This window comes from Carassius gibelio, chromosome B13, assembly GCF_023724105.1.
Source record: "Carassius gibelio isolate Cgi1373 ecotype wild population from Czech Republic chromosome B13, carGib1.2-hapl.c, whole genome shotgun sequence".
NCBI lineage: Eukaryota > Metazoa > Chordata > Actinopteri > Cypriniformes > Cyprinidae > Carassius > Carassius gibelio.
The window spans coordinates 23736953-23752021 of NC_068408.1; the positions used below are offsets into that span (position 1 = coordinate 23736953).

The 15069-nt window shown below is 37.1% G+C and overlaps 2 protein-coding genes across 4 annotated transcripts; one reads left to right on the top strand and one right to left on the bottom strand.

Annotated features, from left to right (window-relative positions):
• The first annotated feature begins 2495 nt into the window (after nt 1-2495).
• si:zfos-1056e6.1 (uncharacterized protein LOC107988029 homolog) lies at nt 2496-5786 on the top strand. 3 transcript variants are annotated; one of them, XM_052573421.1, is made up of 9 exons: nt 2496-2940; nt 3317-3384; nt 3467-3514; nt 3606-3670; nt 4779-4816; nt 4897-4976; nt 5089-5151; nt 5417-5467; nt 5560-5786. In XM_052573421.1, the coding sequence occupies exons 1-9, from the start codon at nt 2856-2858 to the stop codon at nt 5572-5574; spliced, it is 513 nt and encodes a 170-aa protein (XP_052429381.1). In that variant the 5' UTR covers nt 2496-2855; the 3' UTR covers nt 5575-5786. The 3 variants fall into 3 exon arrangements, with proteins under 3 accessions (XP_052429381.1, XP_052429379.1, XP_052429380.1); XM_052573419.1 differs by having other exon boundaries at nt 5576-5786; XM_052573420.1 differs by having other exon boundaries at nt 3317-3375; nt 5576-5786.
• Nucleotides 5787-6837: 1051 nt separating this feature from the next.
• On the bottom strand, nt 6838-13599 carry ppm1g (protein phosphatase, Mg2+/Mn2+ dependent, 1G). The gene is made up of 10 exons (XM_052573418.1): nt 13086-13599; nt 12835-12904; nt 11947-12032; nt 11526-11649; nt 10687-11138; nt 9498-9626; nt 9065-9299; nt 8827-8956; nt 8302-8398; nt 6838-7849 (listed from the first exon to the last, which is right to left on the bottom strand). Exons 1-10 carry the CDS (start codon nt 13194-13196, stop codon nt 7673-7675), a joined length of 1611 nt encoding a protein of 536 aa, XP_052429378.1. The 5' UTR covers nt 13197-13599; the 3' UTR covers nt 6838-7672.
• Nucleotides 13600-15069: the final 1470 nt, after the last annotated feature.

Here is a 15069-nt window from a genome sequence, read left to right on the forward strand (position 1 = left end):
GACGCAGAGTTATCACGTCCTTGGATTTATATGAAAATTTTATTTCTTTTGACCCTGATTAAGCTGAGATAGCTTTCCTTTATTGCTATTATGTTTTTATTGTTATTATATTTTTCCCTTGATTGTGAGCCAAATACCCCCTCATTGTGTTTAATTTCTCCTCTTCTTTTTTTCTTACTTCTATCTTCTTTTGTTTGTTAATGTTCTCCTGAAGGCGATTGTATATTTTCATCCAATTTCTTGAATAATAATTTAAAAAGTTATCAAAATCCTTTATATATTGATTTTAAAAGAGAGATTCAACAGTATATCCAAACTATTTAATCTTCCAAAAAATCTTAAAGCTTTTAAAACAGTTAATTTATTTAATCTTTTTAATTTATTTTGTAAAAGATTTTTTATTAATTGTCAAATGTGTCTATAAATGGTGCTCTGCATGTAATGTCACATCTTTGTACGCAATGTTAATATTCTCTGTACTTTAATCTTCGGTACCTTGGCATGCATGCATGCATAAATAAATAAATAAATAAATAAATGAGTCCGTTCAACCAACTGTTGACGTAAGTTGTTTACATTTTATTAAAACCTGCAAAAACCTTTCTGTCGAGGGATGTTTAAATACATTTTACAATAGTTTATTGTCCATGCATATTATATTCAGGGGCAGATTTAGTGATTTGGGGGGCCCCAGGCAAAACACAGGAATGGGGCCCTATATAATTTCACGCAAGGCTGTCTAATTCTAAATTGTAAAATATACATTTGTTTTCTGTTTATTTTAATGACACATTTAAATTAAACTGGAAAAGTATACATGAATAAATATGGAAATTATACATTTACACACATAAGGGTTATTTCAACCAAACATGAAGTGTGACTGTGAGAGCCATTAAAAACATTTAAACAGGCCCTATATAATATGCACTGTTGCTTAGTATTAAATTATAGCTTCAGATGCATGATATTTGTAGGGCCCTATGAAATCTGTTTCGTTTTTCCCAAATTAACCAATTATTATTTTTTCCCAAATTTTCTAGATTCATTTTTTTTTTTCATTTTAAAGTTTCTGGATGATTATATTAAATCTGAAAAAAAAACATGTCTGATTAATTAAAATCATTAAACTTGTTTAATTTAACTGCAATTTAGGCCTATTTATAAGTTGAACCAAATTTACATTCTCAGGGTCCTGTGCTTTCCATTTGAAGTTTTCTGTATTCCATTTTAATGGTTTAATTAAAAACATCTAATTAACTGAATTCATAAAAATAACTTATTATTAAAAGTACTTATTATTTAGAAATTCTGTGTTGTGTAAGACAAAAAAAAAACATTAATCTATATTTTATTCCAATGAATTAAACAAACCTTTTAATATTTGTACATTTCAAAGAGCTACACAAAAGAAGTTTACTGTGTAATGAGCAATGTCACGGAATTCTAAGTCAAATATTGAATGAATTAATCAGATGCAACACAGTACACTTCAATCAAACCATCTCACTGCTATTTAGCTACTAGACAACATCGCGAGCGTTGCGCGTGCGCCATTCGTTCCGTCACATTCAGCACCGCGTGTTCGTCCGAAATGAAAGCGCATCACGCATATTAAAAGCATTTTAGGGGGCCCTTGGCTTTTGGGGGCCCTTAGGCTTGCCTAATGGTTAAATCCGTCTCTGATTATATTAAAGTTGCTTTAGTGAAATCTCAGTTTATATGACTGGTTTGTTCATTCTTTACACTGTAGACATGTAGAACATATCCGTGTTTGTGAATGAAACTGTCCACAAACACCAATATCTTAAGTGAATTATATTCACACAAATTACTTTATTTTTTTAACTTTTCAATATGTGTTGACACAAAGGACTTATTTAAATTTTTGATTGATACAACATTGTACTGAGTTGTTAGAAAATAAATGCGTAGAGACGTTTTCACTCGATACCGATGAATCGTCTTTTTGAACCGGTTCACTGAGCCGATCTGTCTGAAAAGAACCGGTTCGCTGAAATGAATCGGAATAGTTCATAACGTTGACGCTTGGATCGTTGTTTTTCAAATTAAAGGTCTTGCTTAAACATTTTTAGCAAACAAAATGATTTAAATAGCTTACATAGCTTAATTTGTGCTAATAAACAAACATGTAAGTAAACACAAACCCTTAAAATGTACATTATATGTACAGATAAAACGGCTAAATCAAGAAATTTTAAACAAAACCTGAACTTTATGATGCACTTGTGCAAATTAAAGCCTTTATATGTTGCTTTACTGGAACAAAAGCATAAATAATATTCTAGCAACAAAAACAACGCAATCTTGTAATACATAAATAATTCATAAAACAAATCATTGCTTTGTTTTTTTTTACTTCTGTGTTGTTGCTCAGTCAGTTTCACTTTTTCTGTTTGTGCACTTTAGTTTTTTTGTAATCTTTATGTAAATCCTCAATAAATTGTTATTAATTTATTTTCATTTTTTTTTTTTTTATTGTTCAAAGGACCTTGAACTTTGGTGTGCAGATTTTTTTCCCTTGCTTTTTGTATTTTTCTCTGTTGAAATCTACGCACTCATTATAAACATATACTTTTTTATTTTACTTAATTGGCACAGAATTTTTCATATTTTAAAACTCATCAGTACATTGTTACTGACTTTTGTACTGTTAATCTGTGCTTCATTTCTCTATTCTAGTTGTCCTACGAATCCCTTTATCGTAATAAAGCAATTTTTCACATTTTCAATTCTAATTTTTTTTAAGACTTTAATTATGAAAAAGAGACTTTTATGTCGTGTTATGGTTTCTGTCTTCACCCCTCCCCGCTGGATTCTGGACTGAGAGGTGTATGCGGATTCCTCCAATGGCTGTTTGTAACCCTGAAAACATTGGTGCTGCAGTCTGGATTGCCTTGAAGAGGCTTGATCTCAATGGTTGGTCTAATCTTGATACTAATCCGTCTGAATGCAGCTAGTTAAACTAGTTAACCGTGGGGTAGCATCCTGGGGTTGCCATGGCAACGTGAACAGATTTGCTGCAGAATCTCTTTCTTCTGCGTTTTTGTAACCACCTTTGTTTTTACCATTGGGAAAATGTCCTAAAATGACTGAAAAGTTATCAGCTTTGCCTTTTGGCCGCTGTTCTAAAATCAGTTGCAATATCAACAGGTGCATCTGACAGCACGAGGCAGTTACTCTTATTGTTTTGACTATGGCTTTGAATAATTGCACAGTTGTTGTGTTGACATGCAAATCACATGCAAATGTAGAAGATGTGTTATGGGTGCTGACATGAGCCGCTCTTTTGCAGACAGCAGGATCACAGCTCTCCGGGAGGTTCATATTCCCAGTGGAGCCCGAGGGACCAGCGTAAGACAAGTGTGTTTGTGACTAGATCCTGGCTTAGATTTGGAGATTTAATACAGGCGATGTATTACATGAGGATGGTCTCTCCTTACAGATACTAGCTCAGTCTTTCAGGCTTGACACTTCTCAGAGGACACTTAAGGTACTGTCCGTCACCTTCCTGTGGGGTTTGAAACCTTTACTATCTGCTCCTTATTTGTATAAAAGGAAATAATTTTGAAATCAATTTGCAGATACGAAACAATCGAGGATGCCTTATTCCCTTAAATCCCTTCATGCCGCCAAACAGCAAGCAAATGTAAGTCCTTCCTTCGTGTCAAAGGTTTAAAGTTCATGTATAAGATTTACATTTAGTCACTTAGCTTTAGAAAATCAAAAGGAATTTGCAGCATCAAAAATTTCCTTTCTTTTATTATGGGCCAATATTTGGTCCCTAGAATTAATTTTGAAGACTTTTATTTATTTATTTATTTTTACATTTATGAGAGCATATTTATTTAATAAAATATATTAAAGTAGTGTGTCACCATCTTATATCAAACACCTGAACTTGAACATTAACAACACATAAAAGGGTGACATACTATATTTTTGACTTGGTTAAAAGAAATTTTCAGCCCAAAAAGGACAAATTGCTGAAAATGACTCACTCTCAGGCCACCAAAGATGTAGGTGAGTTTTAGAGAAATGTATCATTGCATCACTAGCTCACCGGTGGATGCTCTGCAGTGAATGGGTGCCGTCAGAACGAGAGTCCAAACAGCTGATAAAAACATCACAATGATCCACACTACTCCAGTCCATCAGTTAACATCTTGGGAAGTGAAAAGCTTGTAAGAAAAAAATCCATCAATATGTTTTATCTTTTGCTTCTGGCCAAACTGCTTCAGGTCCACAATCCATGATATTTCTTCCAAGTCTATCTGTTTTAGCTTGTAAACTATGCTTGATATTTTTTTTCACTGGAGGAAGCATTAAAAATGGATTATGGACTTGTATTTTGTCCAGAAGCAACAGTTTAAAGTCAAAATGCCTTAATGCTGTATATTTGTTTCTTAGAAAAAACACAGCTTTTCACTTCACAAGACGTTAACTGATGGACTGGAGTGGTGTGGACAACTGTGATGTTGAATCAGCTGTTTAGACTCTCATTCTGACGGCACCCATTCACTTCAGAGGATTCAAAGGCGAGCAAGTGATGCAATGCTTCATTTATATAAATCTGATCTATTGAAGAAACAAACTCATCTAGATCTTGAATGGCCTGAGGGTGTGTGAATATTCAGCAAATTGTTATTTTTTGGGTGAACTGGTCCTTTAATGTCTGTCCATAGTCATATTTTCTTAGTCATATTTCTTAGGACTGACTACTTGTGTGTTGATTTGCTCGTGTTATTTGTACCCAGGCCGTACGTGCTTGAAGTGGCCAAAAACCACCAGCATGGTATGACAACTTGTGGGCTTCTTTTCCCTCTAGCTTTATTACATTAACAAAAAATGACGTCATTTTCCTTTTGAATACAGTCAATCCAAGACCCAGAAGTATTCCTGTGCCTGTTATTAATAAATCCCTAAGGTCCAGACTACAGAGCATTGTGAAAAGGGTGAGACGTTTGACTCAGTCTACAGTCTCTAATACTGAAAAACTGCTCCTCCTTTAAATGTAAAACAAAGTGACCTTGATGACCAAGTGTGCACACTGCTCTCTTATTTCAGATTGAAAGATTAGAAGAACTGTTGCCTCAAATCAAACTGAAACACCATGAAAGGTCGACAAAGGTGAACTTCTGATCCGATGCTATATTTAACTCGGCCTTCTCTCCTGCTTTGATGTTTTTCCCGTTGAAACTGAACGTTGCTCTTTCATTTTGAAGTATAAGAGGCTTTAGTTACGTCACAGATGAACATGATTTGCTGCTTGCTATTAAGCCTAGGCTGAGAGCATTTGACTGGACATACATCAGTCATCACATTTTATATACAAATGCTTATAACAAAACTCGAAATTAAATCACGGTAAATAATTGCATGACTTTTATTGCAGGATATTGAGTTACTGAATCAAAAGCTGGTATTTCTTCACAAACGAATGCAGGTAAACTTATTCCTCATTTGTAGCTATGCAATCTATTTCACATATAAGAGAATGTCCTGTGATTATAATGTGTCATGATAATGTAATCTCAGTGTCTGTTGGTTTGAGATGGCGGAGTCGTACAGCTGGGAGGGGATGCTGAGAAGAGCTCCTCTGTGGTGAAGTCTGCTCGAACCCTGACTGACATCACCAGTGACATCACAGAGAGTCGAATCAGGCTGTTCAGTCTGTGTTCTGGATCTAATCTGAATCATGTGTTTTATCCGAGTTCAAATGCATGAATGGGAGATTTTCTTTTGATTAAACTTTACTCTTCTGAGCCTTTTTTTTTACTCTTCTGAGTTGGTGTTTTAGGGATTTTTAGTGGATGTATGACATCGGGTCTCCAGAGATTCACACAAGTGTCACGCAGCATAGTTATGATCCGCTAACATTTCATAATACAGTAAAGATGTAGATGAGTTTGATTTGGAGAAATTCAGCATCACATCACTTGCTCACCAGAGGATCCTCTGCAGTGAATGGGTGCCGTCAGAATGAGAGTCCAGACAATTCATGGAAAGATGGCTAAATTGAAATGTATTGAACACATATTTCATATAAACAAAACAAAAAAGATTAAGATCTGTAAAATATTGACTTATTGAATTCCAGAGGTCCATAGTTTGTAAATAAGGGCTCTGGAAAAGACTAAATGAGTTTATTGCACTGAAGGTAGTTCACCTCTGCATGTTGCATCTTAATGTTGTGAGAACTTGCTCTTTTAATATGATTTTTTGGTATTCTGGTAATTACTCATCATGAAATCAAAGCTTAAAGGCCTGATTTTACCAAGGGATATTTTTACAAGTTCATTCATTATTTTTATTTTCACACTTCTCCTTGAAAAAGCCTCCTGCCACTGCTGCTCTTTTACACGCTCTGTTGATCAGAAATGGCCTTTGAACAGAACATGCTCATTTAGTTACTTAGTTTTATTTTGTAACTTTCAGGAATATGAACTCATTTCTGAATAATTTTGACATTTCTCTGGTGATTGATCAAGCAGACTGTAACAGGATCATTGCATCTCCCAAGAACCCCAATATGTGCAATGTGTAATTAGATGTACTGGTTTAAAAATACATCAACATGTCCATTCTTCTAATCGTTTAAATATCAATGTAATACGTATAAATTGGTGTTTTGTGCCAAATGCTGTGACTGGTCATAGTTTATTTTTGCTAGTTTTATGAACAGACCTCAGCCGAAAAAATAAAACTTGGATCAATCTTTGACGTTCAGACAACTACACAGAAGCCAGCAGGACAGACATTACCTTGCCGCTTGAACAAACCCAGATCCCCCCAAGAAAAACAGCATTTCAGTACTTGTCTCCACTTGTTTATTGGTACAGAAAACGTTGTAGTTCTGAGCAATGACTTCTCCGTACAACCCACCAAGATGTTCTGAAAAAGTACCAAAATATATATTCCAAAATACGCTGTATATAAACCTTAATGAATCCGCTAGACGCTTCAGGACAATGAGAAAACCGTTTCGCAGTGAGGACTTCCATAAGGCATTGATCCCAACGCCAGCCTTCTGAGCAAAAAGCAGCAAGCCGATTTATTACACACATCAGGATCGGTGACACTGCAAACAGAAAACGGTTCTGAATCACGAACAAGAAACAAGGGAGAAAGGAATGTCATGAATGTGTAACTCAGCATTTCCAGAGGATTATAGTCAGCGATGGCTTCATCAGGAAAAAAAAAAAATATTCATCACGTTTAAAAAAAAAAAAAAAAAATGTATTTGATTTCAATTACATACTGGTGTTCAGAAAACAAGCGGTCACAAATACTGACACAATGATCCACTACTGAAAATAAGAAAAGAGAGCGTTCAAATCAAGCTGACAGATACTGGAAAAACACTATGTACAGAAACGAGGGTACGATACATCAGGAGGACACAGACTCGTGTCATCTCTTCTGCTATCATACTGCGTTTCGTTCGTTCAGTTACAGACGTCGTCGTCGACGGGAATAAACAAATCAGAACAAAAAACAAAAAGGTCTGGGTTAACAGTTCTAGGTGCTTGCGTCTTTGAATCATTTAAAACTAAAACGCTCTTTCGGCTATCCTTAAAATCTTCCCAGTGGTCTGAATTCAAAGGGGAAAGTGTCCTCGAAATAATCAGCCCCTTCAGGAACAGCTCTTCTATTCAGTTTTGGATTTTTTGCTGTCGTTGCCGTTTTCCTCCTCCGGCTTTCGCTTCTTGCTGCTCTCGTCCTTGCTGCTCCCAAGGTGTGGGGGGAAGGTGATGATTATACAGGTCATGTTGTCACATCCTGTGCCGTCTCCTGAGGTGTCTGGTGCTAAACAGTGATCCAGCAGCTAGATGGGATTTAAAATAAATAAAACTTAGCAAGTTGATTTATTTTTTTCTTTTTCTTTATGGTTCTAAAGACTACAAGACTATTAGTGACAAATAATAACGAATCAATGCCAATGGTAATTTTTTTTAAATGCATATTTCATGCATATTTCAAAACTGCAGCAAAACAAATGTAAAGGGCATGTAATCTTGTAGTATTATTAAATTAAGCAAACACTGCATCACATTTTAGAAAGTAATAATTCAAGTAAAAACTAAAAAAAACAACTGTACAAAACACTATTTAAAGTCACTTAAAACACATCTGACTCTGTCTGGATATTTAACAGGAATTTTTAAATCAAGAGCACATCTCAGATTCACAGAGCTGCATTACAAAAAAAAAAAAAAATAAATATTTCCACACAAACAGACTTCCCCCCCCCCCAGAACAACACTTTCCAACACTTACCTCTTCAATAATGGCAGACAGGGGTCTGTTTTTACCAGGCTCAGTTTTCAATCTCTCATCTACAAAGTCCACCACTTCTTGACTGCTCATCACGTTCCTTTAAAAACACCAAGACAAATATAAACACACAGACCATTTAATCCGCTCTTGACAACGCATTTCTGATGAAGGGCACATACACTGATCACAGCTGACAGAGAAACTGAATAATTCTAGAAATTACAAATGAGCGTTTTTGAATTTGTCCAGAAGTGATTTTTACCCTAATTAGAGGAATAATAATATCAACTAAAACTGCTGCTTCAGCCAATTACATGCATGAAGGTAGATCTAAGAACTCAGCTAAATGCAATGAAAAAAGACCAAGGCACGACAAGGAAGTATGATCTTGAATCATTCACATATAATTTTAGACTACATGATGAACAAATATATTACGAATACAACATTCTCAACTGAAAATTCAAAAGATAACACAGCCCAACTAACTCACTCATGTTAATGATATCGAGTCATTACTCTTACCAGATGCCATCACAGGCAATAACCATAAACTCGTGGTCTTCATTGAGAGTCAGCACTTTAACATCAGGTAGAGCCGAGATCATCTGTTCCTCCGGGGGAAGAGCCTTGTTCCTTTTATAAAAGTGATCACCTGCGAGAAAATACAAGGTTTACATTTTCTGCAGTTCTTCAACGAAAAAGGAAATGTGCAAAATCAGACATTAGCACAGATAAATGAGCCAGGAAGCAGCAGTGTTACCAATGGCTCTGGAGAGGTTCAGGCCTCCGTTGACGCGGCCGTCCATCGTCACCTTCCCTCCAGCATTCTTGATCCTGCTCAGCTCCAGCTCGTCCTCGGGCTTGTGGTCATAGGACATGTCCACCGCCTTTCCCTTTTCAGACACCACACATCTGGAGTCTCCAGCGTTGGCCACGATGAGCTGCTTCCCACGGATTAGAGCAACTACAGCTGTGGTGCCACTGTCTGAACCTGGCTGAATGACCAAGAAAACAAGCACATAAAACACTTATTTCAAGTTTTCAAAAGCAGTAGCAAACAGGTTTCAGAAGAACAGGAACAACGTGAAGGCATCACAAACTTCAGAAACATCATCACATACTTCATTTCAGAAATAGACACTACATTTTCCACAATTAAATCACATCTCAGAGGCCGTGCGACGTATGCTAACCTCCTCTTTTCCGTCCATGCCCGGCAAGCACACATCCTCCTCTTCATCACTATCATCTTCCTCTCCCTCTTCGGTGTCATCCTCTTCATCGTTCTCACTGCTGTTCTCACCGTCCTCCTCGCTGCAGTCCTATTGGCCGCAACAAAAATAATCATTAGAATGATAAATACTTGTGTGCAAAGTAGCACTTTTTGAAATTAACATTGCAAAGACGCTAGTATTTTTGAAAATAGCATTCAGTTCACAGTATATACTGTGCCATATTTTGAATGGACACTGCAGAAAAAAATTTGGGGTTGAAAAAAAAAAAAAAAGTAATATGGTGTTAACATTAAAACTTACAAAGGTGCAATATGTAAGATTTCACCGATAGAGTGAGTGTATTCAAAACAAACAAAGGCGTAGTTCGAGGGACTCATGGATGATCTAATAATGTATTAATGTCGTAGCATGAAGCAGAGTGAGAATCAAAGCAGTTAAAGCGAAAAGAGGGCACTGAACAAGCGTAACACACGGCTTGAAAGCAGCAGAGCTTTTATTATGCCACAGTCGATTGTTTCCCCTCCTTCTGGTCATGCGTATGTTGGGAAAAGCACCGCTGTTTTATCATACTAGATACTTTTTTTTCCTTCTGAAATCATTTTAATATACCATTTTGCTTCTCAAGAAACATTTCTCTTTAAGCAGCAAAAAACGGTTTTCAGCATTGATTTTTTTGTACCTTGACGCATTTTTCCCCCCAGGATTCTTAGATGAACAAAGTTTAAAATATTTATTCGAGAAAAAAAAAATAAAACCTTCTGTAACATGGTTCTGTAACTTCAGTAAGTGTTTTCTTTATCAATTTAACAAACTTGATAAATACAGAGTATATATTTTTAAAAACAACTAAAATACTAATGACCTCAAACTTTTGAATGATCGAGTTGTTTTTATTTTTTTTTGCCATATCAGCTTCTTGAATGGAAGTGTAATAGGATAGAAAGCGATGGTAATCCATTCATTTTGTGCAAAGCGGTTTTAAAATGCGTATTTGTGAAAAGCACTACACAAAAACTTGACCTGACCATTTCAAACAACACTTCCTCTCCATTTACCAGGTCAACTGTGTTTGAGACTGAACCTGCAGTGCAAGCGGTTACACAAACCTAGTGCTGAACCGTCAAACACGCTCGACTCATCTCCTCACCTCTTCCTCACTGCCGTCCTCTTCATCTTCTCCCTCCTCCGACTCTTCACTGTCCTCGAAGAACTTGGACTTGGCACTTCCTGGAGCGGGATCTGCAGACGAGGAGCAGGAAGGTCCAGCATCCCCAGTCTTCTCAGCGGATCCATCAGAGGCAGAGCCCCCAGCGGACGCAGACGCAGACACAGCCGCCCGTCTGCAGGCCCTCATCTTACAGCCTGCGGACGCATCTCCAGCAGCGGACGCCTTCTTCTCACTGCTGTCGGCTTCAGAAGCACCGCTCTCCATCTCACCGTTGATTCCCTTCTCAGCAGGAGATTTCTCTCCCTCCTCAGACTCTTTAGAGGCACCTGGACATGGCTTTTTGGCATTTTTGTTCTGTCCGAAGCGGTGAAGCAGCTCCTCAATTGTCATGGTGGCCTCTTCATGCAGCAGAGCTGCTTCTTCATTATCAACTGAAAAGAAAGGTTAACGTTAATTTGTAACAGTCACAACCCAGGAGCCAGTTGCTCAAATCTGGATTTGGAAATCCTATATTTTGCTACCCAGGATATCTTAATTTAATGCTGGTTTTTCTAAGCAAAACTGAATTGCATCACCCTGGTCCAGATACACTCTTTTTCTGATTTTTAAATCTGTATTACTAATGCTCTACAGAGCCTCTACATTTTTTTTTTTTGTATTTTAATCAAGGATACTCAATTTAAATGGAAACAAAGAGTGTTTTGGAACACTGTTATGGACTGTAGGGGCCGGGGGCCTTGTTGTCCAAAGGTTAGAGAAACATCAGTACGTCATATATATATATATATATATATATATATATAAACAACAACACTAACCATCATCTTCATCTGCTACTTTTTCTGTTTCTTCCTGAGGACGCCCAGCTATCTGAACAAGCTCCTTGATGACTTCCTCTGTGGTGATTCGGGCATCTATAGCCAGGAAGGCATCTTCCAGAGCCTGGGAATATGAACACAAGCAGCACAAACACAGTGATGACGTCAGGCACTAGGACCATTTTCAGAGAAGATATCATCTAATTAGAGAGTCACACGACAGACATTAACAACAATAAAACAGAGCGGTTTTCTGCTAAATCCTGCTGTCTTCTAATCACTTCTTAATGATCGTACTGAATGAATGAATTACCAGAGTTGGGGTCATTTGTCAATTAAAGGTTTATAGTAGGCACAAACTGATAAGGGTCATAAGACGAGCACAGCAAACAACTATAAGAGAGAGGTGCAGCAAGGTTACCTTTTGCAGTTTGCCATCCTTGTACGCCTTTTGCTCTTTAATGATGTCAGGTAAGTACTTGGAGCAATACAAAGCAACCTCTTCACCTGGAGAAACACATTATCAGTTGGATTCGTGAATATTATACTCCATTTTCAGCTCATTCTGGAGTAGGTCACCTAAAAATGATTTTACCTTCTGACTGTACATCAGAACAAAGGGAGATTTATGAACGACTTTGAAGGGAAGGGGATATTTTGGTAGCCATCAGCTTCCATATTACTATTTATTTTCCATACAATTGAAGACAATGGCTACCGTCAAATGTTTTGTAACCAATATTCTTCAAAATATGTTATTTTGTCCAGTAAAACAAAGAAATGGACACAGATTTGGAACAACTTGAAGCTGAGTAAATTATGAGTACCATTTTCATTTTTGGCTGTGCTATACCTTTAAAAAAAAAAAAAGCAGTTCACCCCAAAAAGAAAATAATTTAAAATCACCAATCCTCTACATGTGACTAAATCATCACTCTGAGTGAATAAATGTTTAATATCAGCCACACAACCAGATTTTTTTTTTTGGTGACCACTGAATTTCAACATATGGACAAAGAAAACAAGACTTTTCAAAATATATTTTATTTTCCACAGGAGGTCTCGCTGATGAGAAATGTCGAAAAAAAAAAGTTTTTGGGGTGAACTGTCACAATAATATGTCGTCTATTTGTATGGTTCATTTTGGGGGCTTGATATGCTTTACTAAAATGAAAGCGAAAAAACAAAACCTTTGTTGTCCAAGTAAAAAGTAGCAGTTCGAATGAAGTGATAAATATAATTTTAGGGTGAATTCTCAATTTAAAGTCTCTTATACACACGTAGTGGGCTATAAAGGTTCCCATCTTACCTCCATGTCCATCATAGACCGCGAACATCGCAGTTTCATCATCCAGCTCCGGGATGCAGTTGTGCGCGTCCTGGAAACAAAACAAGATAAAACAGGAGCTAGAGGCGGGAGTCACGCGGACCTCACTGGCGCCAAAACCACTCCTGACAAACAAAACACACATACTACAGAACCACTGGCTTCAATTACACCGGCTAAAGGTCATTTACTCGTGTTTGTGTTCAGATAGAGTGACTGAAGCGGTGTTGTACCTCCATGGACACCCTCCAGCCCTGCATGGCCGCGAAGCCGAAGCGCACGCTCTCGTTCCCGCCGTTGCTCGCGCTCTTCTCCGTATTGGGTTGAGACAAGTAAGCCCCCATGATGTCTGCGAGGAGGTTTCGTGAAAGAAAAGCGCGTAATACCAAATTAATCCGGGTTGCTGATTTCAAAGACAGGTGAAACGTGTGTGCACACTAGGTACTTGTCGCATCTCAGTGTGCAGTGGCCCTTAAACGAGAGACCGGTGTGTTACTGCTAGCTGACGGGCTGCTAGCGCCGCTGGAGCTTATAAATCAACAAAAACAGAGGAAAGAGTCTATCAGAAACTGAGCGAACTCACTTTGAACACGGAGCTGGTGAATGCGGATTCGAATTGAGTCGCTTTTAAAACACAGAAAAGCCCTTAACACGTGTGAGTCAACATAATCGACAGTACACCAGCAAACCCATTTCACAGAGGGCGGACTTTAGGCACACCGGAAGCGGAAGTCAGAACACAGGGGTGTCACGTGACAAAAGACCGAACCAGCGAAATGACTTGAGTGAGGATTCGTTCATCTGGTGGAACCTTTTACTGTCTATGGGTGGAACGAGATTCAGAGATCCGAGTCAGTAATGATTCGATCTTCCCATCAGATCACGCATGCGCATGGTTCAGTGGCGGGATTTTGACTCGAATCTTTTGAATCGTGCTAGCTAAAAAGATTCATTTTTATTTACCCGCTTTCATAAAATAATAAAAAAAATGTACCCGCTTTCATTTAATTCACTGAGGATATGTTTAACCGACTGGAAAAATGTCGTTTAAAATGACTTAATTTCTTTAATATCTTTATTCTCCATTATTTAACAGAGAGATAAGTGTAGATGGTTTAAATCTAAACCCATCTTTATTCAATGGTATAATGAGGCAAACTCTTATACAAATCTTTAAAATTTGTTAAGAACAAGAAAGCCCTAAAGTTGACTTCTCTCTTGATTTTGTATAATTTAATTTAAAAGTCAATTTTGTTATATTTATTTTTTGAAGCATCTTTTGTATTTATTTTATTTTTGGTTAAGTTTCGTTTTATTCTGACAATTTAATTTTTAACATGTTTTACTCCCCTGTTTTTGGTTATGCTCAATCAAGGCTGAATAAGAGGTGTTCGATTTTGGAATGTGATTTTGTACCTTGTTTGGTTGATGCAATTATTAAACAAACAAACTCAAGAATCAACTCAACTCTGAATCAATTGCTTCGTAAAATGATTCACTGTTTCCAAGCGCTCGAAACGCCACATGTTGCCGGCACCTGCTGGTCAAAATGGTGTAAATGCAACGTAAACTTGTAAAAAAAAAACAAAAAAAACATGTATAAATGTCACCTTTTACAAACCAATTACCAATAGTTCTCATAAAAATGTAATCTATTAAATGTAATCTACAGTTATGTAATGCCACTGTGCAGCATCCACCGGGATGATGCGACGGAGCACCAGAAAGCCCACCAAACTCCAGCTTGACTGGTGAGGGCAGACAGAGAGATGAAGCCAGTTAGTAGATATGGGGATTGATTGTTAGGAGGCCATGATGATCAGAGACCAATGGGCCAATTTGGCCAGGATGCTGATTTCACGCCTCTACTCTTTTTGAAAGAGTCTTTAGCTGTACACGTGCATTTGTCTCCCAGAAAGTAATTAAATTCAATTTCTTTATTATTTTTATTTTATTTTATTATTATTATTTGCCAAATTTCATAATGCTTATCAAACTTACATACTCCGTCAACGGAAGTTTGTGGAGAGTATGAAAAAGAAACTGAAGCCTTTCGTCATTATTAGGATGATTTTGAAACTGATATTTCAAAGTAAAAAAAAGTCTATATTTGTCTATAAATTGAAGTCCACAAATGTTTTTATGTGGACGCCTGAAGTTCTTCATACATTTTAGAGTTATGAGTAAAAAATCCAAACTGAGCACTAATTTATTATC